Genomic DNA, 26,851 nt, shown 5'->3' with positions numbered 1-26,851 from the left:
CACAGCTTCGGCACTGCTCAAAGGCTGCCAGGACAGCGCCTTCATATCGGAGGGCCAAGATCTGCTGGGAGCTTGTCATGGTTTAACTCTGGCCGGCAACTAAGCCTCACATAGCTGCTCACTGCCTCTCGCCGTGGGATGGAGGGAGAGAATCAGAAGGGCGAAAGCGAGAAAACTCGTGGGTTGAGATAAAGACAGTTCAATGGGTAAAGCAAAAGGCACGCACACAAGCAAGGCAAAGCACGGAATTCATTCACCGCTTCCCATGGGCAGGCAGGGGTTCAGCCACCCCCAGCGTAGCAGGGCTCCATCACGGGCAACAGTGAAAACAAACACCAGCACTCCAAACATGCCCCCTTCCTCCTTCTTCCCCCGGCTTTATATACTGAAATGATGTCATATGGTATGGAATATCCCTGCTGTCAGTTTGGGTCACCTGTCCTGGCCATGTCTCCTCCCAACTTCTTACAGCCCTCCAAGCCCTTCCGCTGGCAGGGCCTGAGAAAGTGAAAAGCCCTTGACTTCACATAAACACTACTTTAGCAAAAACTAAAAGCATCACTCACACCAGATCCAACACACAGCACTGCACCCCAGCTGAAACCAGGACAGAGTTCTGAACTGCTGTTCCCTACAGTGCATGAAGGGAAATCCAAGTACTACTAAGAAGTGTTTTAGTAAACTGATCTGAAGACCAGTTTTAGTCTCCCGGTCTTTGCTGCCTCCCATTGTGTGGACAGACCAAGGACTTTGGCACTGAATAGCCAAGCACCATAAGGCCCTCAGGGGCTGCCTGTCTTTTTGTGGCAGAAGCAGTTGTGTCCTGAGATCGCTTTAATGGAAATATGAGTAACTACTGAGTTGCTGGGAGAGGTTCGCATCATACATACACTAAGTAAAACTATTCTTAAGTCTCCAGCATCATAAGGCTAATGATTGCGTCAAACCAAGAAAGGAGTAGATGGGATCAGTCATTATGATTTGTTCCAACATTGATCTTTATGCTATAAACAACTAGGAAAAGGTTGGTGCAGCTTGTCACAAGAGTTTTAGATAGGTACCATCTTGCACCTTGTATCAAACGTCATTACAAAGACACTTAATCTGCATCTCTCATCAGGGGAAGCAAAGCTCATTACATTACTTGGAAAATTACCACTTTGCTGTTCAGAATTGTATCAGCTTGCTCTCCTTCCTCATTAAAAAATAATTTATTTACCCAAAGTTTTATTGTGCAAAACCAAGCACGCTGCGCCTAGGGAAGCACAGCACTAACTAAACATGGCCTTTGACAGAATTAGTACATAAGATCTTAGAAGCAATGCAATGCTTTTCAGGGTCCAAGATCAGTGCTCATTTTTTGAGGGAAAGAAAAATCAAGACAAAAAGCCTTTCAAATAGTTAATCTTCAGCATTAAGGCCTAAGCCAAATAAAATTTCTGTATTCACACCTGTAATCTAGCCTGACATGGATTTAAGGATCTGGGCATTTTCTTACAGCACAAACCAGGAATGTGTTGCCCACAGCTCACCATGCAGTTCGAATACTGGGTTATACTGCTGTGATGCGTTACTCCAAAGCCAAGTTCTAAATCCTGTCTAAGACTTTGCTATACTTAAGCCACAGTGTTTTAATGTTGACGGAAATTATTACTATTTTACCTGCATTGCTGCATGCTGCACTTTTCACTCAACTTATGCAACATTAGGTAATGTGGTAGCATGCACTTTAGTGGCACCCGAAGTTCTTAAACTGTGTTCAGTTACAGCTAATATTTCAGAAACTGATGTAGCAAAAATACTGTAGATGCATGAAAAGCTTTACAAGTAAAGAAAGGTTTCCAGACATTTATTTCTGGAACTGTACACCAGGTATTAAAGTACAACAAATACAAAATAATGCTCAGTAAAATCAGTGTTTATGTACAAATATTAAATCAAATGCAACAATAGCGACTTCCTCTTGAACATCTGATACTAAAACATGTTCCGATTGTCACTAGATTTGTTGTTATGCACAGGGTACTTACTTTGAACTGAGAACAACTGGAATCTCCATTTTATTAGGAGGACTATAACCATTCCTACTGTATTTTACAATTGATATTATCTTCCTCCTTCTTTCAATGAAAAACAGGAATAAAAAAAATAGTAACCTTGTCATTATTTTATAAATTACTGTATTTAGTTTCCCTGTCTGTAGACAAATGTGCTTGTAATACTGGGCAAATAGTGTCCCCGTTGGTCAGTTTATCCATTAGTTTACATTCAAAGCTGAAATATCCACTAGAGACTTTGGTTAAATTAAGTAGCATCACTATGTCCTACTTGATCTGAAGTTTTCCTATACTTTTGACCCTCAATTTTAGAAATCAAAAAAATTGCACAATTCATTGACCTAATTGTATACAATTTAGTATTCTTCAAACAGTATTGTACACCCTTCAAGTAAATTCCGCAGTTTGACCATGACAAGAGGAAAACTAAACATTTAAAAAACTAGCATGAGAAGATGATGTATGACTAATCAAAGTAAAAGTATTGCTATAATCACAGCACCAGTTACACTTCTAAATGAATTGGCTACCCTCTTTAGATTCCCTGTACATAAAAAGGATACATTTACCCAACACTGCAATTGCCCATTATGGATTTTTTGGTTTGTTTTGTATGAAGAAAAAGCGTGGCAAAGAACAAAGAATTCATCACAGTTTGTTACAAGAATTGTGCTTCACCATCTAAGAATCAAGGCAATGTAATTTCTTCATATGGCTGCAATTCAGTTATCTTCATGCTGACTTTCAAAACGCAATTCTTTTAATAAACAGTAACAAGTTCTCCATTTAAATGTTTAAACTGAGAGAAAAATAAGTAAGTCCAGCTTTCAAAAGAAAGTTCAATAAATAAGCTATTTTACATGGATAAAGTCATAGTGGTACAAATTTATGAATGTCACATCAAGCATGCACAAAAATGTTACTATACACAGAAGTAGTCAGAAAATATTGAAATAGATATCTAAAAAGATATGAAGAATTTACATATTTACAAAATCTTGCAAATTATTGCCTCATTTTAACAAGGAATTAAAAGTAAACTATACCAGCTAGCTAGCCAACCGGCTAAATAAGATCAGCATTTAAAAATCTATTAGACTAGCTGGAATTCATTTTTCTCTCATATCATTTTCTGAATTTTGGTCAAAAGTCTTTATTAAATAACTAAAGTGTCCATTCAACTTGCTGACAACCCAAACCTTAGACAAGTCTCTGTCTACATTACGAGCCCAGCAATGCATAGATAAACTGAATATATTACTGCATCAGCTAATAAGAATGGGCATGTTCATTTAAGTGCAACTGGTATAAGCATTCAGTCATCTTTGTATAACGATTTTTATACAGACCAGCCACTCACTGTAAACCCATAGATAAACTTGAATGCATAACAATGGAGAATTATGGCCAGTATTTTACAAAATTACATAAAATGTGTTGATTCATAAACAAAAAAACAAGGTACAAAGTTCAGCACAAAACACAGCAACAAGAAGCTGACAACTTGGCTAAAAATGTCAGCGTACAACACAGGGCCAAGGCTACCCGTTATTTACTGTGTACTTACTAAAGTTACGTATTTCAGATGTGCAAGTTAAGAACTGATTACAAAATTACTTCTACTTTTGTCCACTGTGCTAAACTATTTGTTTTTAATATGGTAAATGTGCTATTGCATAAACACCTCAAAGCAATCTTCATCACAATGCTGTAAAGAAAACTCCATACGCTGCATCCGAAACTCAGGATATCCGAAACTCAGGATATCAATGCAGTTCACAGTATGCATAATAAATACCCTCTTCCCTTTCAAATATTAAAGTCACTACTTTCTAATTACTCAACATAACCTTGAAGCAACTATTACAAATATCAACAACGCAAGCTTAATCACTTGAATAATGAAAACAAACTAGTGGCAATTAAATTTGTAATACAAACAGTGCAAAGAAAAAAGCATGGAGGAAAAGGGGTAATCCTACTGAAGTAAGATCCAGATTCTCATCAAAAAACCCTACAAGTTGTATACTACACTATGTTACAAGCCAATATATGTTTGGTTTGACTCTCCTGTAAGAATTTAAGAATAAACATTTGCAAGACAAACTTCCTGGATGGCTAAATTGCACTCAATGTTCAAAATAAAAAAAAAAAAAAAAAAAAAAAAAATCACTGAAGTCAAAAAGTTCCTTTTATGGGAAACATTTTTACTCATCTTTTCCTATTTAACCAAGGTAGTGATGTCCTATTTTTGAGCCAATTATTTGCCAAAACAAAAAAATGCCATCCACACTAAAGAAAAAGTTTCAAATACATACTTCAAGGTTCTACTATTCCTATATAAACTAGATCATCCCTCAAACTGTAACAACTTTGAACTGCAGTGCTCCAAACAATTTAAGATGTCTTCCAAAAGTAGACTGTCTGTTTAGCAGTAAATCCTAAGCTGTGCAGACTGTAGCTTTATAAAACACCACCTGCCTTAGGAAAGTTAAGGTACATGATTACATTAGTCTTCCAAGTTGTGGACAAAACCCATCCAAACACAATATAGCCTAAAACGTATCTGCTTAAGCCGGTAAGGAAGTTTGAAGTACACAGACACCTATGGCAGCATAATTACTTCTGTATAAGGTAGCCATGGCCTGTAATTTTGCAACAGCATCGAAGTGTAGGTCTTCACACTTTGCTCATGTTAAGTCCCTTGTGCTAGCTTCCACCAAGATGAACTTGCTGTTTTGTAAACTGAAGTGCTCTAGTTTAGTATCACATGAGAGAAGGTTCCATTTAAAAAACATCCTTGTATGTTTGTGCAGTTTAAATTAAAGAAATCCATCCCTGCCTTTATAAGAAAGAAAAACAAAACAAAACAAATGCTACATTGAGCAGGGATCGGGATCGGTACCTGTAAACATTGTTATTCCACTGCATCTGTTACGGCAAAAGTAACTTAGACTAAAGTCACTCCAATCCGTTCAGAACTTCTGTGCTGGTTTTGAAATGGTGGCCTCCGTCTACAGGCTTTAAAAAAACATGGAAGCAGAGCTTAAAGCTGCACCACAGAGTTCTCTTAGTCCCAAACTCTGCCAAATAACCTATGACATTTCCACATTTATGGACTGAAAAACGAAATTACTCTTGATAAATCAAGATACAGTTCTATACATACAAAGACATCACTGATGTCATAAAGTTCAAACTTCCAGTGAAAGACTAAGCAAACCTGATAGCTCCCATCAAGTTTACTACTACTGCATAAAGTACCCATTGTTTGTTTTCCACAGTCATTCTGAGTGAAGGGCTGCATGTTGGTGAAGAGTGTGGGTATTGATAAAACCATTTGTCTCATTTGCAGATAGACTGCTGAAGTCAGCCACTGAAACAGCCATTTTGGCACTGGTAATATGGTGTGTGTGGTTCTCAAAGTCCACACCAAGGTTATTTACAGAGACATCATTCATGAAAGATTCTGGGACAGCAATTCCCATTTTCAATCTCTTTGCAGGTCTTTCTGTCTCCTCACTGCACATGTTTATTGGGTTTAGCTCTGAATGATAAAAGCCAGTCTCAAATAAATTAAAACAATCACTTTCACCATTGCTAGGTAAGTTAAGCAATTCTTCTGTTCCAACAGGCACGTGATTAACTGGTGCTCGGGGTAAGCTGTCCATAGAGGGAAAGGCGTCATCGAGGCAGTTCACATCTGAAGTGTGGCAGACTGTAGCTACACTGTTTGTCAATGCTGAAAAAAAGATGAAGACAAATGCAAATGAAATAGCTGTTTACATAGTTACAACAAAAAGGTGGGGTTTTTTTCTTGATTTACCTGTCAACTCATTGGCAGTGATAGAGTTCAGAATGCTTAGCTGTTGATCAGGAATGGTTTCTGTTCGACTATTAGATGTTAAGGCTGAAGAATGCACTGCTCCCCCAAGGGCTTCTGCTTCATCTACCAAACGATCCATGTAGTCCCTAAAAGAATATTGCATCCATAAATATTATTTAACTGAAAAGAAGGCCTAAAAATTATGATGGATTTAATTTTAGTTGCCATAGCCACTGCAGCATTATGCTGCAATGATAGAAGGAAAAGGAAAAGGAAGAGAAGTATCTTCCACATTTATGATTTGCAACAGAAAACATATTCCAAGAATGTTTTACTTACGTAACTCCTGGATGATGGTTGTATCTCTTCTTTCCAAATCTTGTTTGCTGAGCAAAGTAATCATAACGTTCTGACTTTTTCCACATGTAATAGAAAGCCACACACTCAGGAACTGTTCTGGTTCTTACCTAAAAGATGGCAAGAAGAACTGACAGTATCAGTGTAAACCCTTATGTTTTGTCATCTGCCCAGCTCCCATTCCTGCATTCTAGTAGTATCTGGCACCAGCCAATTAAATTAGGAGACTTCAAACAGATCTATAGTTTCAAGTATTAAATTTGTTCTACTGTATGCTTTACTGGCTTTTGTAAAACTAGACTGAAACCGTACCTACGTTGAAGCATTTATATATATATATATATATAATTATATATATCAATTTTTTAAACTACGCAATAGACTCTCTCTTAAGATGGAAAAAGCTGAGCAAATCAATGACCTATAAGAAGCGAAACAGAAAAGACCTTGGGTACTTTTGGGTAGTCCAGAACTGTGGAGGCTTTGACAACAGATAATCACAACAGTAAATGCTTAAAGATCAAAATAAAATTATAGTCTTATTGAGAAGGTATAAAGGACTCAAAAGACCCATTCTGATCTATGTTAAGTCTTTGTCTCTTCCCCCAAAATGGAGGTTGCTATGTGAAGTCAGATTCTTGGAGAAAAAGTAATTACTTCTACCTATACTCACAATAGACTGTATCTGTTTTTAGATGCAGAAACATTTCACATAATCATCAGCCCACAGTTCCAGTTTAAGTTTTACAACTATCATATACAAATCTATCCAGATACAGTCTGGCAGTAAACTATAGTTAAGCTTAATAAAACTTATAGCAAGATCAGAGGCAAATCCAAAGTGCCTTAGGTGTAGTAGACACAGACATACCAAGCAGGTGAAGAAATGAATGGATGTCCATATGCTAGTATATAAAGTCCCAGTTAACAACCCTTTGCAGTACAGTGATAAGGAAACATCTCTTGCTAAATTTCTCCATGCACTAAATCATGTCTAGCTGACACTTTCCATATACAAGTGACATCAGCTTATGCTGGGTCCCAAAACTTTCCCTAGACTTTCTGCCATTATCTGGAAAAAAAACCCAGTGGACTTCTTAGACAGATGCTGGTCCATAGCGACAAATACAACAACCCACATACTTTGTTGTGTGTTGGAAAAAATATTTTTAAATTATTTCTTTGCATCTCCCGACGACTTACTGTTTATTGGTAAGGTCCATTTAAAATCTGAAGAACCCAAACATTGTTTAGGACAGGTTAAAAGCAGGTACTGAGCAGGACTAGCTGACTGTTTTTGAACAGCAACCATAACCCTATGAAGTTTAGCAGAAATACAATAAAAACACCGGACTCCTGAAGAAAAAACCTCCAAGGTGGTATTAAAGCAAAAAGGAGATATGCAGGAAATCTGGAAACATCCATATTTGTCAACTGTTGCTTTTTGATTTAAAAAAAAAAAATAAAAAAAAATCACTAATCTTCAGGCACAGAGGAGTCAATCAGAAACAATCCAGATCAAGATTAGAACTCCTCCACTGGCCAGAAAACTGAGTACTGATGGATAACTACACTTCTGAAAACACAACGAACTAAGCCTGTTCCTGTAAACTTACACCTTCCTGGTGACAAAAATAAGTTAAGTAAATACATATTTTCCCCTCCCACAGCCATGGTATGGAAATACTGTAGTTCTAGGAGAAGCACACATTTAAACTGAATTATAATATAAATGCATAACTGGGAGTAATGTCAACGTAAGTTGATTTCAGAGAGAATACATTGACACATCTCACAATGCCTAGCTTTTCCAGTGACATCTGAGGACAAATGAGCACAAAAATGCCAAGGTGGTTTTTAGTATGTTGGTCCTTACTTTACTCTTCTGCATAGCTTATGACAAATGTATTGCTTTAACAATTTTCAGCATCATATCATCTACCAATTCTTCTTCTTAACTGTAAAATACTAACCTTGTTTTTCTGTATGAGATGGAAGTCTTTTCCATAAATCAGAAGTGCATGTTCAAAGCTTCTGCATTCTTCTTCTGTCCATGCTGTCATCTCTTCTAGATAATTACAAAAGTAGCACGATAAACTTGATTTCACTCACTAACCTTTTACAAAGAATTAAAGTATTTGTTGCTAATGGATGAAAATTCGAATGCATTCTAAAAAAAATAATTATTTATATCCATGTTATTTCCTTTACTGTATAGATATCCTACCCAAAATCTAACACTTTTCTTCATAACAAATGATACAAGAGTTTGATTTCTGAAATCTTTCATCCTTGAGGGCAAAGGACATTAAAAAGGTCTATTATTTCTGGAGAAGTTTGTCATCAAAAAGCAAGGTATGATAACGTCACTGAAGTATAAAGTGAGATAATTTTTCTGAGTATTTCTTCTCACATAGGATACAAAGAACAGTAGTTGTCAGAAAAAGAGTGAAGGAAAAATCTGTTATGACAGATGTCCCAGGTTTGACCAAGTGAGCAGTACTTCAATTCAGCCATCACCAAAAAGAAGGCCTGGCTGAGATCAGCTCTGCTGTGCAAACAGAGAGAACTGTGCTAGGCCGTATCTTCTCAGGAGTTACGAAGCCTACTAGGCCATGTCTTATCAGGAGCTAACAGTACCAGCCTGAGCAGGGACCACACAAAACTGCTACAGCTGCACACCTGCACGTACACCACAGTGGGAGTTGACTACAAATCAGTCACTTTACACTACAAATACCTGTAGCCACCCTCAAGCCCATTGAGTTCTCCTGTACAGAAGCAGGCTGAACAGATGTGATCTGCCCTTGAGCAGGGAAGGGACATGTCTCAGGGCTACCCTTCAGGGCTGAGACATCCCTCACCTGGCACCTGATGGCTATTAAAAAGGTAAGTGGCATTTTACATTAAGCCTAAAAGTATATTCTATGCTAGCAATATCTGTATGTATCAAGCTATAGTTTAATTATTAGAACAGCAGTAAGTAGTATGTGTTTGACCACCACCTAATTATTAATTATTGTTAATCACTGTTAAAGCACTGTTTAATTGCTATTCCATTATTAATTAAAATTTAATTACCAATAATAAATTAACTATAATTTGATCATTTAATTGTTAATAAAACCTTTTCATTAACACCATAACAATGGCTTTTCTTAATAATTCACCTGCGACAACAATTGGAGAAGTTGGCAGGATGGCAGATTCAATCACTGACTCCTTACGGAGACACAGAGTTAACCCTTCACTGAAATTTTCAGATGACTGGGTGCATGAAAAACAGGATAATTGGAATAAGATAAAAGAACAGTTGAACCTTGTGAGAGGGAAACTGAAGTAATAATAACATACAAGATATTGAAGAGGTGTTTAGGAGCTGCATATCAGTATAAGGACTGCGAAGAACAAGAAATGAGAATGTTACAAGATGAGGTTGAACAAAGAAACAAAGAAAAAGATAAGAAATGCTGCTACCTCTGTGAATAGACTAATTGCTTAAACAACTGGGGGAGGAAACAGAAAAACGCAGGAAGGTAGAGGATAAACTCATGGTGCCAAATCCCTCCAGATCCTGTAAAAACTTGTAAGCCAATGATTTCCCTGGAAGACAGGGACAGAGATATTTGGCAGGACCCCAGTGAAGAATTTAGCAGTAAGAGTGAACTAGATGAATCAGAATTCAATGTAGCCCCTGTGGTGATGTGACCCTGGCTCGACGCCAGGTGCCCACCAAAACCACTCTATTACACCCCTCCTCAACCGGACGGGGGAAAGAAAATGTAACAAAAGGCTCATGCACCGAGATAAGGACAGGGAGCGATCACTCAGCAGTTATTGTCACTGGCAAAACAGATTCAACTTGGGGGAAATTTAATTTACTACCATTCAAATCAGAAAAACACCTTCCCCCCACCCCTTTCTTCTTCCCAGGCTTAACAATTCCTGATTTCTCTACCACCTCCCAAGTGACGCAGGGGTACGGGGACTGGGGGTTACGGTCAGTTCATCACATGTTGTTTCTGCTGCTTCTTCCTCCTCACACTCTTCCCCTGCTCCAGTGTGGGGTCCCTCCCACTGGAGACAGCTCTCCATGAACTTCTCCAGTGTGAGTCCTTCCCACACGCTGCGGTTCTTCTCATACAGTTCCCGTGTGTGTCCCTTCCCCAGGGTGCAGTCCTTCAGGAATAGACTGCTCCCACATGGGTCCCCCACAGGGCCACACGTCCTGCCAAGAACCTGCTCCAGCACGGGCTTCCCATTGGTCACAGCCTCCTTGAGGCATTTTTAATTCTCATCTTGGAAAATAGCAGTGAACTTCAGCAGGTAGGGTGGATCATAGCATAATGGTTACTCTAAGAGACCGGCACTGAGTGTTATCATCCTTTATGATCCTTAATGAGTATGTAAGAAGTTCCACCTGACTTGCGGCAGCAGAGGAGCATGAGTACTAGTCCTTCGGATAGAATTTTGGGCTCTGAACCATGAATGGGCAGAGATATTTTTCAAACCCCAAACAGATGGCTGAATCCCAGAGAGGTGTGGGTTTTAGGATACAGCTCTACAATTGATACTTCCGTATTGGTTAGGTCTACACAATCTCTTCTTGTACCTGAGCTCCCTGAAGCACTGCTCTGACAGTCCTTCAGCTTTACCTCAGACGCTTAGCTTTCATAGCACCTAACTCATAAACACTCAAGCTCCCTTTGGATCCAATTCTGAGTAGGGAATATCTGCTCAAACTCCATTTCTGCTTTATGCAACACGTATGTTAAAATACAGGACAAAGAACTGTCTTTCCTAAATGATAAACTCTGATTTTTATTTAAGGGAGTAACAAAGTTAGGAACAAACAAGATGGAAGCTCATTTTCCACTGTAAACTTAAGCAAAGATCTCCACACTCTAACAAAGACCTATGAAACAATATGGTAGAATGAGAAGGTTGGTGGAGCACAACATTAGCAAGTGAGGAAGAGAATGGGGCTTATTTATACAGCCAGCTATGTTATCCTGATTTTGGTATAAATGTCATCAAATTATAACTGATTGTGATCTCAAAAAGATACTGTAATATGGGTGAGAACTGTCTTATGGGAGCAAAATTATCGCTCCCCCCACCCCTCTCCTCAGTCTGTGCTATTATTAACACAGCAATGGAGGAAAGAAGGTAAGGTCAAAAGCTTCCTTCAATCATTACACAAGTTGCAAACTTCTCTAGCAGGAATTTCCAACAGGTCAACAGCCAGATGACATCTCATCTGTGATAAAGACTTCATAGAAAGGGATGTGTTCATCAATCTGATTCTTAGTCAAGGTTTTTCCACATAACTTTTTCCACTCTTTCCCCCACTCCCTGTCCCAAACACACATCTCTGAAAAAACAGGTACCCTCTCTTACCCTGAGATGCCTTTCCATTTGAGCAGTATCTCTCAATTGCTTCTTTAATATTATGGCTACTTTTAAGAAGTTCATACAGCGCCTATAAAATAGAAAAGTCTTTAGAAAGAGTCCAAATTTGTAAATATCTGATCTAGACCTCTAGAGGTAGCCTTTCAGTGAGCATATCTAATGTAAAAAGAGGATTTCTCTTCATACATGACACAAATATTAAAGTAACAACCAAAAGCAAAAACATCCAAAAGTTGAGGCAACGCTTAATTAAAAAAAAATTAAATCATGATAAGCAATTAAAAAAGCTGGATTTGTCAACAGCATGGCAATCAGAAACATCACAGATCACAACGCTGCCAACAATCTTGTAGTTTTAAGCATGTGCTTACAACTACAAATAAGATCCTGACCCCAATAACACCTAATTAAAAAAAAAATAAAGAAATTTAGTATTTCTGCCTTTGTAATACAAGGCAAAGAGAACACATGTTAATTGCAAAGCAATGTGTCACAAATGGAACAGGATATAAAACATACTTGTTCATTGTCCCGTGTATGTAGTCCTTCAGGAATTCTGCCAATCATTTTTTCATTTCCTGTTCTTAAGGAGGTTTCAAAAAGGTATTCTTTAACTTTACTTTCTGAGATCACGTCAGGTTTCCAAAGTAAATGGTCTTCATTTTCATAAGCTGTTAAAACAGAAACCCATTAACACCAGGTGGGCCATTTTTAAGGCTGTAATATTACAAGCTATTTCAGAAAGACGAAGAACGTGAACACAGAAGTAATCAAATCAAGCACCATCACACCAATTTTAAGCTGCAGCTCACATTTTCCCCAAAAGCTTCAGTTAAGAGACAGACTCTGCAGCGTGACATGGTAAAGAGATTCAGGTTCCATGAGGATAACTGACTGAACTCTATGACAAAGAGTCTTTACAGAGGAGCTTGTTGACAGCTAGATGATTCAAGTAAAATTACGCATATGTATTTATCATCTTAATATAAAAAAACTAGCAAACCCATTCAGTTTTACTCAGCTGTTTTAAAAACAAACTAGTTTACAGTAAAAAAAGTGTAAGATATTACTTTAATATTCCAAATGTTACAAGCCCCACCCCCCCAAAAAGAAGAGGTGGTGACTAGTTGGTAATTTTCAACTAAAACTTGCCAAAAATTACTCAACAGAATGCAAATCTAACTCTCAATGTGGTAATACTGTTAAGAACTTGTATGTTGTATACTTTACAAGCAATCAGGATGTCTAGTCCTCCTTCATAGTCCACTAAAATCATGTATGCTCCCCTTAAGTAGCTTATTTGAAAGAAAATATACTGGAAATACACTGGAAATACGCAGGAGTTGGCCTGCACCTTTGTCGGTCTGTACTTGTTTTAATTATAAATTAAACTATAAACCCTTTGCTCTGATCAATAGATGTGATTAACACTGCACATAATGTTTCATGTACTCTCTTGGCAATACAGAATTAAGAGTTACTCAATTCAAACATGTGAGCACAGTAGCTGTTACAGTAGAAGAGATGATTCTCAAATCTCTCATAGAACTACATGAAACAACATTAAACTAAGGTGAGGAATAAAATTACATCTTCTCTGAAAGTTCTGCTATAGCTGAAGAACACAAAAAGCTTCCTAACAGACATATTACAAGTGTAAAGCTTATAGCAGTGCAGAACTGCCTTCTAGCACAATCCTGGTAGCTGGGACTGTGTAGCAGAAACATAAGCCCCTGGTTGCCATCACAAACTCTTTAGGGAGTACAGAAAAGTCTTCGCAAAATCCTTCATCCTTACAGTCACATCCAACCTCTCCAAGCACTGCTGATGCTCAGTTTCAACCTCCTTTATCGATCAAGGCAACCCAGCACTTCTTGCTGGAGTGGATGACTGATAATCTCAAGAGGAGCTCCTCAGGCTCTCTGATCCCAGAGGTACCTCTTTTCTCTTGGCCACGCCAGCAGACAAGACTCTCACTGGTTCTCTCTAGCACCAGCTCACTTCAGAGAAAACTGTCAGACTAACCCCATCCTAGTCATCCTCTGGTTATTGGCATCATGATAAGCAATTAAAAAAGCTGGATTTGTCAACAGCATGGCAATCAGAAACATCACAGATCACAACGCTGCCAACAATCTTGTAATTTTAAGCATGTGCTTACATGCTTACACTTCTCTAGTTCTTGGCTGAGGAGAAGTCAAGATGTGTAAACAGTGAAAGGACTATCCAGATAGATCTGATTCTTACTCCTCCATTTCTTACAACCAGTAAGCATCATGCTTGATTCTTAGAAAACAGGAGACTTCCCTAGGTGTCTTAAGCAACACAGGAGATGTTCATTTGCTAATGCTTCCAGTTCCATCCATCTTTGAATGTGGAGAAGAATGTTTGGTATGCAGTTGGTAATGATAAAATGACTTTATATACTTCATTAGAATAAAATCCCCGTGAAATGTGCCACCCACGAGCAAATTTATTTGCTTTTTGAATTCCACAGCTGTATGTACTACACTTTTCTCACAGCACACGTTTCTGAAGATACAAAATAAAACTCTGTTAAATAGTTTTTTTTTCACTCTAGCACAACTGCAGATTTTAACCTAATTTTACACTGGAATAACATCATACTGAAAACATCTTTTTAAAAGACAGTGTATCAGGACCTACATCATCTACTCATGCTATGGCAATTTAAAATAGTTTATTGCTTTCTTTTCCATAACCATTTTGTAACCCACATTGTTGTGCTATCTAAAAAACAAGCAAAGAAAAATACAATTTTGAAGATCTTCAGTGTAAACTAAGTTACATGCTCATAGCCCAATTATGATACTCTGATGAAAGTATTTACTCCTTGACTCATAGTCTGTGGCCTCCTAATATTACTAGATACTTCAGAACTAACACTGTAACCCACCCTCCAACATTTTCTTGAGAATGTCCTCTCAAAGTTGAAGAATCATATTTCTGAGATATAATTATGTGGTTGTGCTACTTCAATATTCTAGTGCCCTTTTTTTTTTTTTTAAGGTCTCTGAGACTTCAACTAAGCCACTGAACTTACCTTATAAATTTAAGTAATATTTATCAATCAAGTGCTATGTATAAGCAAAATAAAAAGCAAAACAGTGAGAACAACTTACCCTTTTCATCATCACTGTATCTGCCAACGTAAGGTGGAATTTCAGCCTGGTACTGTGAACCAACCATTATCTCCTGAAGATGGAAAAAAAATGAAAAGAGAAAGGTATTAACTTAATATTTTGTGTATGGAAGGACGAAAAATGCCTTAACCTGGCATTTGACAGAGTATTCCACAATTACAGTACTATTGTAGGTATGTGCTATAAATCTTACTGCATTTTTCTTAACAGTAAAATTTTAACATTTTTTTAAAAAGATATAATTATTACCTTTCTCAAATCTTCAGATGAATTACCATTGTCTGCCTCTACATCTTCGCCCTCTGATTCCTTATCTCCATCACACGTAGTGTTTGCTTCAGACATGAAAGAAGTTTGTTTTTAGCTAGGAAGAATTTTCAGTTCAAACACAGAACTACAAAATATCATTTACTTTTCAAATGAGAACCTGCTTTTGTTCTGGAAAACACTTATCATGAGTCTGTTGATTCACATTTCTATCAGAATTCTGTTAATCTATACTTCTATCAAACTAGCACAAAGTCAGAAGGCACTGGTACTTTTATACTGCTGAAGTGAAACATTTATCAACACAGCAGCTGAGACCATCTACTATATTTCTAACAGGCAAAAGGAAATGAGATAATTTTTCATCAATTCTTTCAATAAAAGCTTATACCTTACAGAAAAGGTACGAGAAACTCAGAAACTTTCAGGGTTGTGACTTAGCCTCAGGTTAATCACAAAGAAAGTAAACTTGAAGGCATGTCTTTATTGCCTACTAAAACCTTTCATCAGAAGTTTTAATGGGCATTCAAAACATTCCTTGAACAAGGCTGCCTCAGCATGGAGTGAAGACAGATGAGAGACACAAAATGGAATAAGCAGAAGACAGCAAAAGACTGCTTGTTCCTCTTTAACCTTTCTTTCTGTAGGAAGAACTACAGCAGAGCATTCCAAGCAATTCAAATACAGTACTCTATATAAGAACTCATTTCAGAATCTGGAATGCAGTAGTACAAGGCTCTGAAGTAACTCTATTTTTATAGCTGTATAATCCCCCAACAGAATGGAATCTACAGTTCTGATACAGCTGAAGCTACTTCGTATTCCTAAACTTCAGAGACAACATAAATAGGGTTGCAACTGTAGCTTCATCACAACTAAACAGAATCGTCAACATCAGAGACAGCATGCAAGAAGACTGTATGAGCTGGGGCTCTTCTTCTGTAGTCATTACTACAACCAGAAGTAGCAAGCAGGAAGCTAACCTGAATGCATGAAATAACAATATGCCTATATAATCACAGCCAGTTGTTTTTTCCAATTGATGCAAATTTAATAAAAAAGCCTGTGTTATACATTAGACACGTTTATCTCAAAACTTTGTTATCTTAGTATCTGAGAAATGGACAGAGACCAGAAAAGAAGATTAAACTGCCAACGGCACAGAGAACTGACATCTCCCTCCCTGAAATGGTGGACATTTGATTCTAAGATGTCCAGCCAAGAGCTCTAATAGAGAAAGTACCATTCTGATAGAAAACCATGATAGCTGAAAACAAACATGACTGTTTCTTAACCCTTATTAAGATGAGAGGCTAACCATTTTTTCTGTAAAGCTGCCACACTTTCAGTGTCATATTCATTAACTTAAGTGCCAGCAAGTTTGGGCTTAAGTTTCAGTTACTTAGTTAAGTTAATTAACTGAAAAAAGGGCGTAACAGTTTTTAAGGGTTTTGTATCTCTTCCATACAAATGTCTATTACACAATCACCATGATGCACAGGGCTTTGATTGCTGATGACTGAGGCAGCAGACCCACTTTATCATCCCCCTTCTCTAGAGGAATGAAACCCCCCAGGAATAGCTTAAGATACTTGCCAAATTAAAACTGTGACAAAAGTCCTCCACACTGCTCGAACTCTAGTACACCAGTGAACAAATAAGCTGCAACAGGCAATGAGGAATATCTTCTCCAGGTTGGGTAAGTGAACCACTGGTTCTCAAGTCTTTCCCAACATAGCTCCATGGGTAGTGATTTTTGGTGGTCATGGGTTTATAGGTCCCATCCCATATAAAATCACTTTGGCTCACCCTATGAAGTCCTACAGAAAAGTGTTGAATGTGTGAAGGGAAATAATCTTAAGCAAACTGCATCCCAATATACAACCACAGGCTGCATGGAAGAGTCACTGGCTTAAAAACAGCAGCAAGTATTTCAGTAGAGTAACACTACTTTCAGAGAATGAGTTACATATTCATGTAATTCACTAACATATTGAAAACCATTAAGGGTGACACCAATACAGTAACTTTATAATTAATAGTTGATGTAGTACTTGTCGAGAAAATACTTTTACTTATGCTTTGAGCATAGTACCAAATTTTAGGTAATCAGCAATACCAATCAAAGACAATATTCATGGTACAGCATCCTGCAAAGCACTGTTTTTCAATTCCTGGTAAAGTCAGCACTACTCTTCAATTTTCACACTTTAAACTCGGAAGCTATATACAATGCTAAGACTTTTTGAGTACTATTATAAAAGGAGGTTTCCTACATCTTAATGGCCGCGGAAAGAAGTCAGTAGCCTCATGTGAAGTAACTGATGGTGTCAAGTCATCAGCAGAGGACTGTGTTTCTTCATCATCACCTGACAAGAGGTCTTTAGCGATTTCCTCCTGTATTATTAAAATAAAAAAATAAAACCTCAGATTGACTATTAAGTAGACTGGTGAGCATTTAGATTCAGCAAACTGTAAGTCCCATTAATTAAAATCAGTTACTTCACCACAAATGAATTTAGCAGACCATACTCCCTTAATTAAAAAGCAAGTTTGCTCTTCCTAAATCTAAGAGCAAATATAAGCATTTACTTCAGAGCTGAACACAGGGGTTCATTTCCCGTTTGTCTTCTGTTAAAATAAACACACAAGAAGTAACTTCAGCAATCATCAATGTCAGATGTTCCTCCAACTGCTTCCAAAGAAAAATGCCAGTAAAAACTGCCTCGAATCTTTAGAATTCCGTCATTCTTTCTATCACAGTTATACAAAAGCTTTAAAAAGCTATTACCTCTTAAACTTGGGGTGGGTTTGTGGTTTTTTTTTTTAAATAATAAAATCAAACAGCCAGGCACTTTTGTAGACTTTTGCTGAGAGGACAGTTACAGATAACAGACAACCTGTTATCTTCCCAGACCACAAAAAACATGGTATTTCTGTAAGTTTAAACCAAAGATATTAAGAAAGAAGAAGCACACTTCCTTCAGTAGCAGACATATTTGAACTCTTCCGCATAAAGGAGTTAGGAAGGGAAAGAACTGTATTAGACAACAAGCTGACTACACTTTCGTAGTCTCAACACAATCATGAATCCTAATGAGAATCAGATGTGCAGAGCCATCATCATACACTACTTTCTGTGGAGCTCATACTCAGAGAAAAAAAAAAAGGCATATACTTACTACCTACATACTTAGAATCCAAACTACTAGCTGCATATGCTTTGTAACAACAAATCATACTAAAATCTCAGAACTCAAAAGTTAGCTTGCAAATCACAAAACTTGAACTTTCAGGTTTTTACATCAGCAACGCAACACAAGTCACTGCACATAAAACCCCTCTCTCACTCCACAAAGTTGTAACCTTTCCAAATGATACGTGTTTGAAAGCAAACCACCAAACCATTCAGGAGTGCATTTTCAAGATATTCACAAATGTTTTGATGTGTGTTGGAAGCCAGAATAAAGACTTCTGGACATAATCAAAAAACCGCACCTATTCAAAGGGTTTTGGATGTGTTTTAGAAGAACACTTTTTCATTTCTCATTTCTGGTAATATAGCGCCACTAAAGTTGCTATCCATTTTTAAGTGCAATAACTATAATTAGAATCAGATCCTCTATATCCTTGCAAAAGGGTGAATTCAGAGTAGTATTGTATAATGAATTTAACAAAAGTATGTATTTTTTAACACCAAGAGATAGTGAAATATAATTTAAGGTCACCTGGATTTCTGCTTTTAAACCATATTAAGGTGAAAACAGTTCCGACTTACTTTATCTAGAGTCATATCTGGAAGTTCATCTGCAAGTTCACTTGGAGAGCTATCTGCACTGGAACCTGCCATAACTGGAATCGTGGGTTCATAGCCATAGAATGCCAGTAAATCTTCCAATGGCATGTTTCCTTCCTAATACAAGAGGATTTACAAACATTTCAACAAGTTACCAAATACTTGTAAACAGTTCAGGCTTAAAAGGATAAGACATATTTTGAAGACCAAAATTGACAAACAAACAAAGAAAAACTTAATTGAAAGCAGGAATCTTGATTATAAATATTATAAACACTATTTTCAGGCACGGGATTGAAAATAATTCATAACCATGTCTCGGCATATAGTGAAGTCTCATCAAACTATTGAAGAAAACTGTTTACTGCATGAAACTAAGGAGTAATTCTTAAAAATATTCTCCTTATCTTATTCATACTCTAGAGCATGATTTGCCTGTATTTCTTCAAGAAAGAAGATAATCTAGAAACATTACCAACTGCCCTACAAGAGAGAAATGCAGAAAACCTTCCAAGACTTTAGTCCTACATAGTTACAGCTCCAAGTGTGCAAAAACCCAGAAAAGTAAATCAATACAGCAACTTTTAAGCCCCCCCCCCCTCCATCTCCTGCACAATGTATTTTATAATGACTGTTGAGAAGGTAATAGGAGAAAGACAGAAAGCAAAAATCAAGACAAACACTTGATTTATAACCTGTTTTTTCAACAGCTTCTGATTAAGTGATTTTAGTCTCATCATACTTGCATCCTAATACAATTAATAAAACAATAAACAGTGGAGATTTTTTTAGTTACCTGATTCAATATTAAAAATATTTTCTAATATTTATACCTTTAAAAGTTATATTACCTTTAAAAATTTCTTGTTGAATTCATACACTGATTAAATTACTTGTTTTCTTTAGTCAGCTAAGGTCTTAGTCCTGCAAAGACTTTTCACAATGGGTAAACACAAACTCATATCCAAGTCTTTCCAGGATCGGGACCTAAAGTAATAAAGTGTTTCAGATGAGTGGCTCTCAGTTCTTCTTCCTTTTATTATAGAAGCAATAAGATAATTTTGTGGAGTGGTAACAGGACCAAATAAAAAAACCAAAACCCAAAAACACAGGAGTATGAATACTGTCAACTCCACACTTAGAAAATTTGTTTTTACATGGACTACAAAAAACACAGCCTCACATATAATGCTAAAAATTACATTTTCCTGGAACTCTGTTGACCAAGATCTGCAGTTATGCTGAGTGGTGTAAGCAGGTCACCAAACAGTAATGCAAGCAGCATCAGTTTGTGGGTGTTCAGCATTCAGCAGGTGTTTAAAAAAATGGTGATGCACTGTCACAGATGAACAAGAAGTGTAAACAGGAGAAACATGTAATTATAGAGTGTAAAATGGAATAGGAAAAGCCAAGGAGCATGCTGGTCATTCTGTACACCCACCAAATGCCAAACTGATGAAACTATGACAGAGAACTATCGTTTACTATGTAAATGGATGTGATCCATCATGCCTAAAACAGGACTGTTTGTGTGCATATTGGAAAAGCAAAACCTGACCAACAGAATGAAATACAGCTAGCTGTCACTCAACAGTATGCAAAACATACAGTTTCAACTTAAGGAACTTACAAAAATCAGAAGTGATAAGCTATATTAGATGATAGGACTCAAAAATCTGCCTCAGTGGTTTCTTTAGCTAAGTGAAAGAACTACTAAATGAAAAGGAAGAATATGAACTTAACATAACACTAATTCCTTTGAGAAGCTAAGTTCAGGCTTTTTGTGGGAATGCAGTGCTGTATCTTAACCAAACCTGATTTTCTTTTCTGTTTTTAAACAAGCTGCAAAGGCATGTTGTAGGAAACTGCATTATACAATACAAACTGAGGAAAAGGTTGAGTATCCTTTTCCCTAGAGAAGTTACAACATGTACGGACATTTATGAGAGATAGAGACACTCTTACCTTTTCTAAATCTTCAATTTCAGAGCCGAAATTCTTACTTTCTTCCATCATTTCCTCTTCTTCAAGAGTTCGCTCATCATCATAATCATGTACCAACATTTCAGCAGACGGGTCAAAGTCATGATCCTCAGATGATAAAGAGCCAACTGTAAAAAAAAAAAAAATCTGAGTAATTTTTTTTTTTTTTTACGCCAACATATGAAACTACAAGACAGAAAAAATGATGGTTGCATGTGTTTTGTTTGGTTTTTTTTTAACACACAGGCTCAGAACTCTCAATGGAATAAATGGAACAAATTCCTAACCACTTCACATTCAGCAGTTTTATCTGATGTTCCCTTTCTGTATAATCTAAGTAATAGGTGCAGTTTTTTCTCTTGCAGTATAGACTACTTGAGAGAGCTACATCAACTACTAAAACGGAGTTTCAGAAAGTACAATCCCAAATTAACACTTCACTAAATAAAAGATTGTTCAAAACATCTTGAAATCATCATGAAGGCACAAAGCACACACATAACAAGACTTCAGATGCTGCAAGCCTGATTTATAGACTCTGATTCTATTTACATGACTTATATGGTAATAAGCATAGTTTTTCCACTGGTAAACAGCTAACTTAGGTTGTGAATCAGCTTCCTACTAACAGCAAAATAAAGTGAGACTAACTTCAGATTACTTTAGCCTCACAGATGGATCTTTTATTAAAACTAATTTAATTCTTAGCACTTGATCTAGAAAAGAAGAATAAACATAGCAGAGTTCCAAGAAACACTGAGGAAAACATACCAGAAATAACAAAAAGCTTCTAATGGACCACATTAATTAACAAGCCATTGTGACACCTCTATGGTCTAACAGAAGCTTTTTCCCTACTCAAGAGGACACTGATAAGTCATCAAAAAAGTCCTGTTAAGTGCATTTTGTCAAGTGTTAGAAAGGTTAGCAGTAGATTCAACAAGTTTTAAAGATGCAAATATTCTGCACCTCAAAGTCACTGTTCTACAACGAAAATCACTGAATAAGAAAGTTGTTTTCTTCTTTAACCTTCACTTTTTTCAGCTTCCAGGAAGGAGAAAACAAACAGATTAGGATATTTCTCTTTCACTTCTTGTTTCCCCTTCTAGTTCTCACATACTAGTGCTCTGTTGCAATCGTTGACTTACAAGCAGCAAAGAAAATGTTTAGTAAGAATTGTTTCCATGGAAGAACTTCTTCAGAACTTTTGAAGTTAACAGCTACAAATTTTAAATCCTCTTCAGAAAAATAAAGCAGTATCCGTCCTTGCACTGCTTCCAGCCTTGAAAAGAGACCGTTGTATATACTAACACTTCTCAGTCTTAATGCTTCTAACTTAATTTTTCAGCAATTATGCTAAGAGTTAATTCCTTATATGCACGTAATTACAGTACACTTTTATCTGTTTAGCTCACTCAAGGCTTTACTGTTAAAGTTCCTAATATATGTTGAGAAATATTGAGGCCCAAACCATTTTTTATTCATGTACTATTCATATTATGGTCTCACAGACCTTTCAGTACAGCTGATAACACTACTCCAATTACAATAATGACATTACACATCCGATTTTCCTGCTGTTGGCCATCACATCCTTATCCAATTTTAAGGAAGTGTCAACTGCCTTAATCTAATATGTATTTATATGTATTTGTGCTCAAGATTATTGCTCCTTATTACCGTTGTAACTCATTATATGTAAGTAACTGAAGTGGAAGTCCTATTTCACTCACAAGACTTCAGATAAAAAAAGTCCCGCTTCTTTAGTACCTCTGAATGCTCAACATCCCGTTTAAGATATTCAAAACCATACTAAAAAACACAAGCTCAATAAATTTCATAAGAATAGTTAAAAAAGATGAAAAACAGCCAGTGCGGAAGGCAGTTACACAGAAAAAAAGACAGTTCCCAAATACTTCTTCAACGGTAGCCCTGCTGATGTTAACTATGCTTGCTTGTGTAAAGTATTCCAAAGAACTTTAACTGCAGTTAAAGACTTAAAAATTACTTATGATTATGATTTTATACATTTCCTGTTAGTACCAAGAAGTCAAAAATTTACACAAGCCTGTAGTTATCAGCAACAAGACAGTCTTTCTCCAGGTTACACGGCTTTACTGAGATGCTGACTTAAGATTGCTACAAAACTTTGTTTTCATTTTGGGTTCTGAGCAGCCAATTACTAACTGCAACCGGAGTTAAAGGAAGGACTCCACAGCGCACATCTCCGTTTCTTAAAAATCTGGCAGGCGGTTAACTGCGTGCACACGAAGCATTAGGAAAGCTACGAGGAGATAAATTTGGGAAGGAGCAGGAAAGAGAGTGGTGTGCGGACAGCAGGCCGGGTGCCGGAGCCGGGCGAGGACGAACCTGGGCTCGAACTCCCAAAGGAAGCCTGCGGGGAGAAGAGAGAGCGAGGTGAGGGCGGGCTCCCTCCGGCCCGGCAGCAGGCAGGGGTCTTCGTTCCCGCTCCTTCCCCCCGCCTCCGAGGCTGCCCCCTTCCGCCGCTCCCCACCGGCCTCGGCCCCGGCGTCCCGCCCCGCTGTCCCCTCCATCCCGTTCACCCTCTCCCACCCCTCCTCGTCTCGCTCGCTCGCCGCCAGCCCCTCTCCTTCCCTCCTCCTCCGCCGGCACAAGCCCCCCCAGGCGCCGCGCCCGGCCGGGCCGACGCTCCCGCTCTCTCCGGGCCCGGCCCCGGCCGGGACATGACAGGGGCCGGCAGCGGCGGAGGCTGCCGGACCGGCCGCCGCCTCTTCCCCGCTCCCAGCCCCGGGCTCGCTCCTCCTCCCTCCCGCCGGGCGTTTCTCTATCGCCCGCGCTGCGGCGGCGGCTCCGCCGGCCCGTCCCGCTCCCCCCGGGGCCGCGCCGCGCCGGCCGCGCCCCCCTCCGCGCCCGGCCGCGGCCTGTCGGCCGCCCGCGGGCTGCGAACTCGGCACCCGCGCAGCGCGGCGCCCGCCGTGCGGCCTAGTCGCGCAGGCTCCCGCTGCCCCGGCGCCGGGAGCTCCGCCGGCCGCCCCGCCGCCCCGCCGGCCTCCCTGCACCGCCGAACCGCCCCAGAGGCGCCTTACGGGGATGTCGAGGCGGGCGCGGGGGGCCTGCCGGCGACGGGGCCCCGCGGGGAGCCGGCCGAACACCCGGCGCCCCAGCCCGCTTTCCCCGCTCACCTCCGCCATATTGGGACGATTGGGCTGAGGAACAGCGCTGCGCCGAGTGCCCGGATGGGGCCGCTAAGCCAATGGCAGCCGCCGAGCCCCAGCCGGAGCCGGCCGAGGAGCGGAGGGGCCGGCGGGACCGGGCTAGGGAGGAGGAGGCGGCGCCGGGGTAGGGCGCTTTGCCCGCCCCGGCCCGCCGCGCCCCGGCCCCGCCCCGGCCGGCGAGGGCGCTCTGCCCGCCCCGGGCCGCCGCGCCCCGGCCGCGCCCCGGCCCCGCCCCGGCCGGAGAGGGCGCTCTGCCCGCCGCCCAGCCCGGGCCAGAGAGGGGGCGCGGCGCCGGCCGCCACCCGGCCCACTCGGGGGGCATGGGCCGGTGGATGCGCTCGCCCCGCGGCGTGGCCAGCGGAGGCCCCCGCCGTGCCGGCTGCGGGGCCCCGAGGCCGGCTGGAGCCCGGGTGACTCGGACACCTCCCGTCAGGGCCAGCGCGGCTCCGGCGGCGGCAGCTCTGCCGCCCTGCCCCGGGGCCGGGGGTGCCGGGCCGCGCCGGTACCTGCCGGGCCAGCCGCACTCCCCTCGGCGTCGGGCCCCTTCCCGGTGGTGGCGCGGAGCAGCGCTGGCAGTTACACCGGCCCCCGGCCGCCGCCGCGGCTGGAGCAGGAGGCACAGCGTCGGGGCCGTCAGACCTGCCTGCTTTGGGTTGCCTGCTCTGGCTTACAGGGAGCAAGCGAAATTTACTTTGCAGTGGGGGGTTCTGTCTAAAAGTTCAGGCGTTTCACATGCAAGTAATATTTGTTCCAATTTTTTTCAGTGGTATTTTTTGTCCTGGTACACATCAAGTGGGAATTGCCCCATTTTCAGCTTGGTTCCTTCATCCCAGGCTGTAAGGACTCACAATTTCAGTTTTGGAGTCACACGTTCCCACTTCTGGCCGGGATAGCCCCTGCCGTACAGGTGTGTCGGATACTGCTCTGCTGGCGGGTGGTGGGCATCACGGCAACGCTCCGGTGCAATAGTGCCCCAGCTGCATCCCAACCGTGGGATTCTGGAGGCCCAAGGCTGTACCACAAAGTGAACAGCTTTGGATGTGTCCTAAGTTGGGTTCACAGACTGTCCTCGTTTCAGCTGGGACAGAGCTAATTTTCTTCTCAGTAGCTGGTGCAGTGCTGTTTTGGGTTTGATGTGAGAACAATGCTGATGACACGCTGATGATTTTAGTTGTTGCTGGGTGATGTTTATATAAAGTCAAGGACTTACTGGTTTCTCAGGTCCTGCCAGCCAGAGGACTGGAGGGGCACGGGAAACTGGGAGGGGGCACAGCCAGGACAGGTGACCCAAACTGGCCAAGGGATATTCCATGCCATACGACATCATGCTGAGTATATAAACTGGGGGAAGAATGAGGAAGGGGGGACATTCGGAGTCATGGCATTTGTCTTCCCAAGTAACCATTACGTGTGATGGAGCCCTGCTTTCCCGGGGATGGCTGAACACTTGCCTGCCCATGGGAAGCAGTGAATTAATTCTTGCTTTGCTTTGCTTGCATGTGCAGCTTTGGCTTTCCCTATTCAACTGTCTTTATCTCAACTCACGAGTTTTCTAACTTTTACTCTTCCAGTCCTCTCCCCATGTCACTGCGGGGGGAGTGGGTGACCGGCTGTGTGGTACTTAGCCACCAGCCAGGGCTAAACCATGACAGACAGTGTAAAGATCCCAAGCTGGTTCAAGTACTTAAGCAGGGGAGCTCTATACTGTGTATTCTGCTGGAACCTGTTGCTCTGAGGAACACAGTGAATTAACTTCTGTTACTTGCTGCACTGCTGAATCTAGTCTAATCCCAATATATAAACTGTTAGTGTTTATACAAACACAGCAACCTAACATGTAGGCATACCTGCTGTTGATGTACATAGGGTAAGAGACCGACAACATAAAAATCCCAGGGCTTTGCAGGAATGCATTTTTTAGGAAAGTTCTCACAGTCACAAGCAGCTCCAGCAGTACCTCATCCTGTGAACCCTTGAGCAGTCTTTGCCTTTTTCCAAAGCTGTAGAAACGCATCAGGGAGTTATTTGGTAAAAATGATCAGCAACAGAAAAATAGGCTATGTCAGACCACGCTGCATGTCATCAAGAAGGAAGATTTAATTATTTCTACCTTTGACTTGTCTGGAATGCCATTCTAACCCACTAATGCTCCTTAGCCTTTTTTTAGTTTCATTCCCTCCCTGGACATGCAAAATGCGGTTCCTATTCTTGTTCCCTTGAGGCCTCAGCTCAGGTAAGGCAAAACAGCTTCTCATGAACACAGAATATGTAACATACACAGGCCTGTTTATGTTATCAACAAAATCGCACAGAAAGTGCAGCAAGAAGAATCCCCACTTCAGGGAAGTACATATTTGCTACTTTTACAGACTTTCCTAATAGGAATTCTCCCCAGGTTGGATGCAAGAAGCTCTTTCCTAAATTCTGAAGTAGTTTACTTCACAGTCTTTCAACTGCTTCACATGATAAAGTTTTCCAGTTGTCTGCAATTTTACAGAAAAATATTCTGTTGTTCATTTGCCATTTAAAATCTTTTATCAGATTTAGAACTGAGGTTTTTAAAGAACAATTCAAGCCACTTTGATAAAATAGTGTGTACTCAGCTCTACCACAGCAGGTCATGAAGTGTATTCCAAAGTTGTCATGTAAGCTGCAGCAAGAATTCTGGAAAAACTAGTGCTCAGAGTTGTGGACAGGGGGCTGCTAGATAGGGATTGGGAAAAAAAAAAAAAAAAAAAAAAAAAAAAAGTAAAACTTACTGGGTTCTAAAGCGTAACAGTGGAAAACCCAAG

General features: G+C 40.1%; 2 protein-coding genes across 5 annotated transcripts in view; one reads left to right on the top strand and one right to left on the bottom strand.

Annotated features, from left to right (window-relative positions):
• The window catches only part of GPBP1 (GC-rich promoter binding protein 1), a 292,889-nt gene that overhangs the window by 220,304 nt on the left and 45,734 nt on the right, over positions 1–26,851 (top strand). The window lies entirely within an intron of this gene.
• On the bottom strand, positions 1,834–24,185 carry MIER3 (MIER family member 3). 4 transcript variants are annotated; one of them, XM_056324622.1, is made up of 13 exons: positions 24,027–24,185; positions 23,233–23,257; positions 20,845–20,990; positions 18,862–18,996; positions 17,360–17,480; positions 15,066–15,151; positions 14,796–14,868; positions 12,172–12,323; positions 11,641–11,722; positions 8,214–8,305; positions 6,223–6,350; positions 5,884–6,029; positions 1,834–5,799 (listed from the first exon to the last, which is right to left on the bottom strand). In XM_056324622.1, exons 1-13 carry the CDS (start codon positions 24,033–24,035, stop codon positions 5,342–5,344), a joined length of 1,653 nt encoding a protein of 550 aa, XP_056180597.1. In that variant the 5' UTR covers positions 24,036–24,185; the 3' UTR covers positions 1,834–5,341. The 4 variants fall into 4 exon arrangements, with proteins under 4 accessions (XP_056180597.1, XP_056180596.1, XP_056180599.1 ...); XM_056324621.1 differs by having other exon boundaries at positions 8,214–8,308; positions 24,027–24,184; XM_056324624.1 differs by lacking the exons at positions 23,233–23,257; positions 24,027–24,185 and adding an exon at positions 22,011–23,213 and having other exon boundaries at positions 8,214–8,308.

This window comes from Falco biarmicus, chromosome Z (genome assembly GCF_023638135.1).
Source record: "Falco biarmicus isolate bFalBia1 chromosome Z, bFalBia1.pri, whole genome shotgun sequence".
Classification (NCBI taxonomy): Eukaryota; Metazoa; Chordata; class Aves; order Falconiformes; family Falconidae; genus Falco; species Falco biarmicus.
Note: the sequence above shows the minus strand (reverse complement) of the source record. Positions and strands in the feature narration are given on the sequence as shown.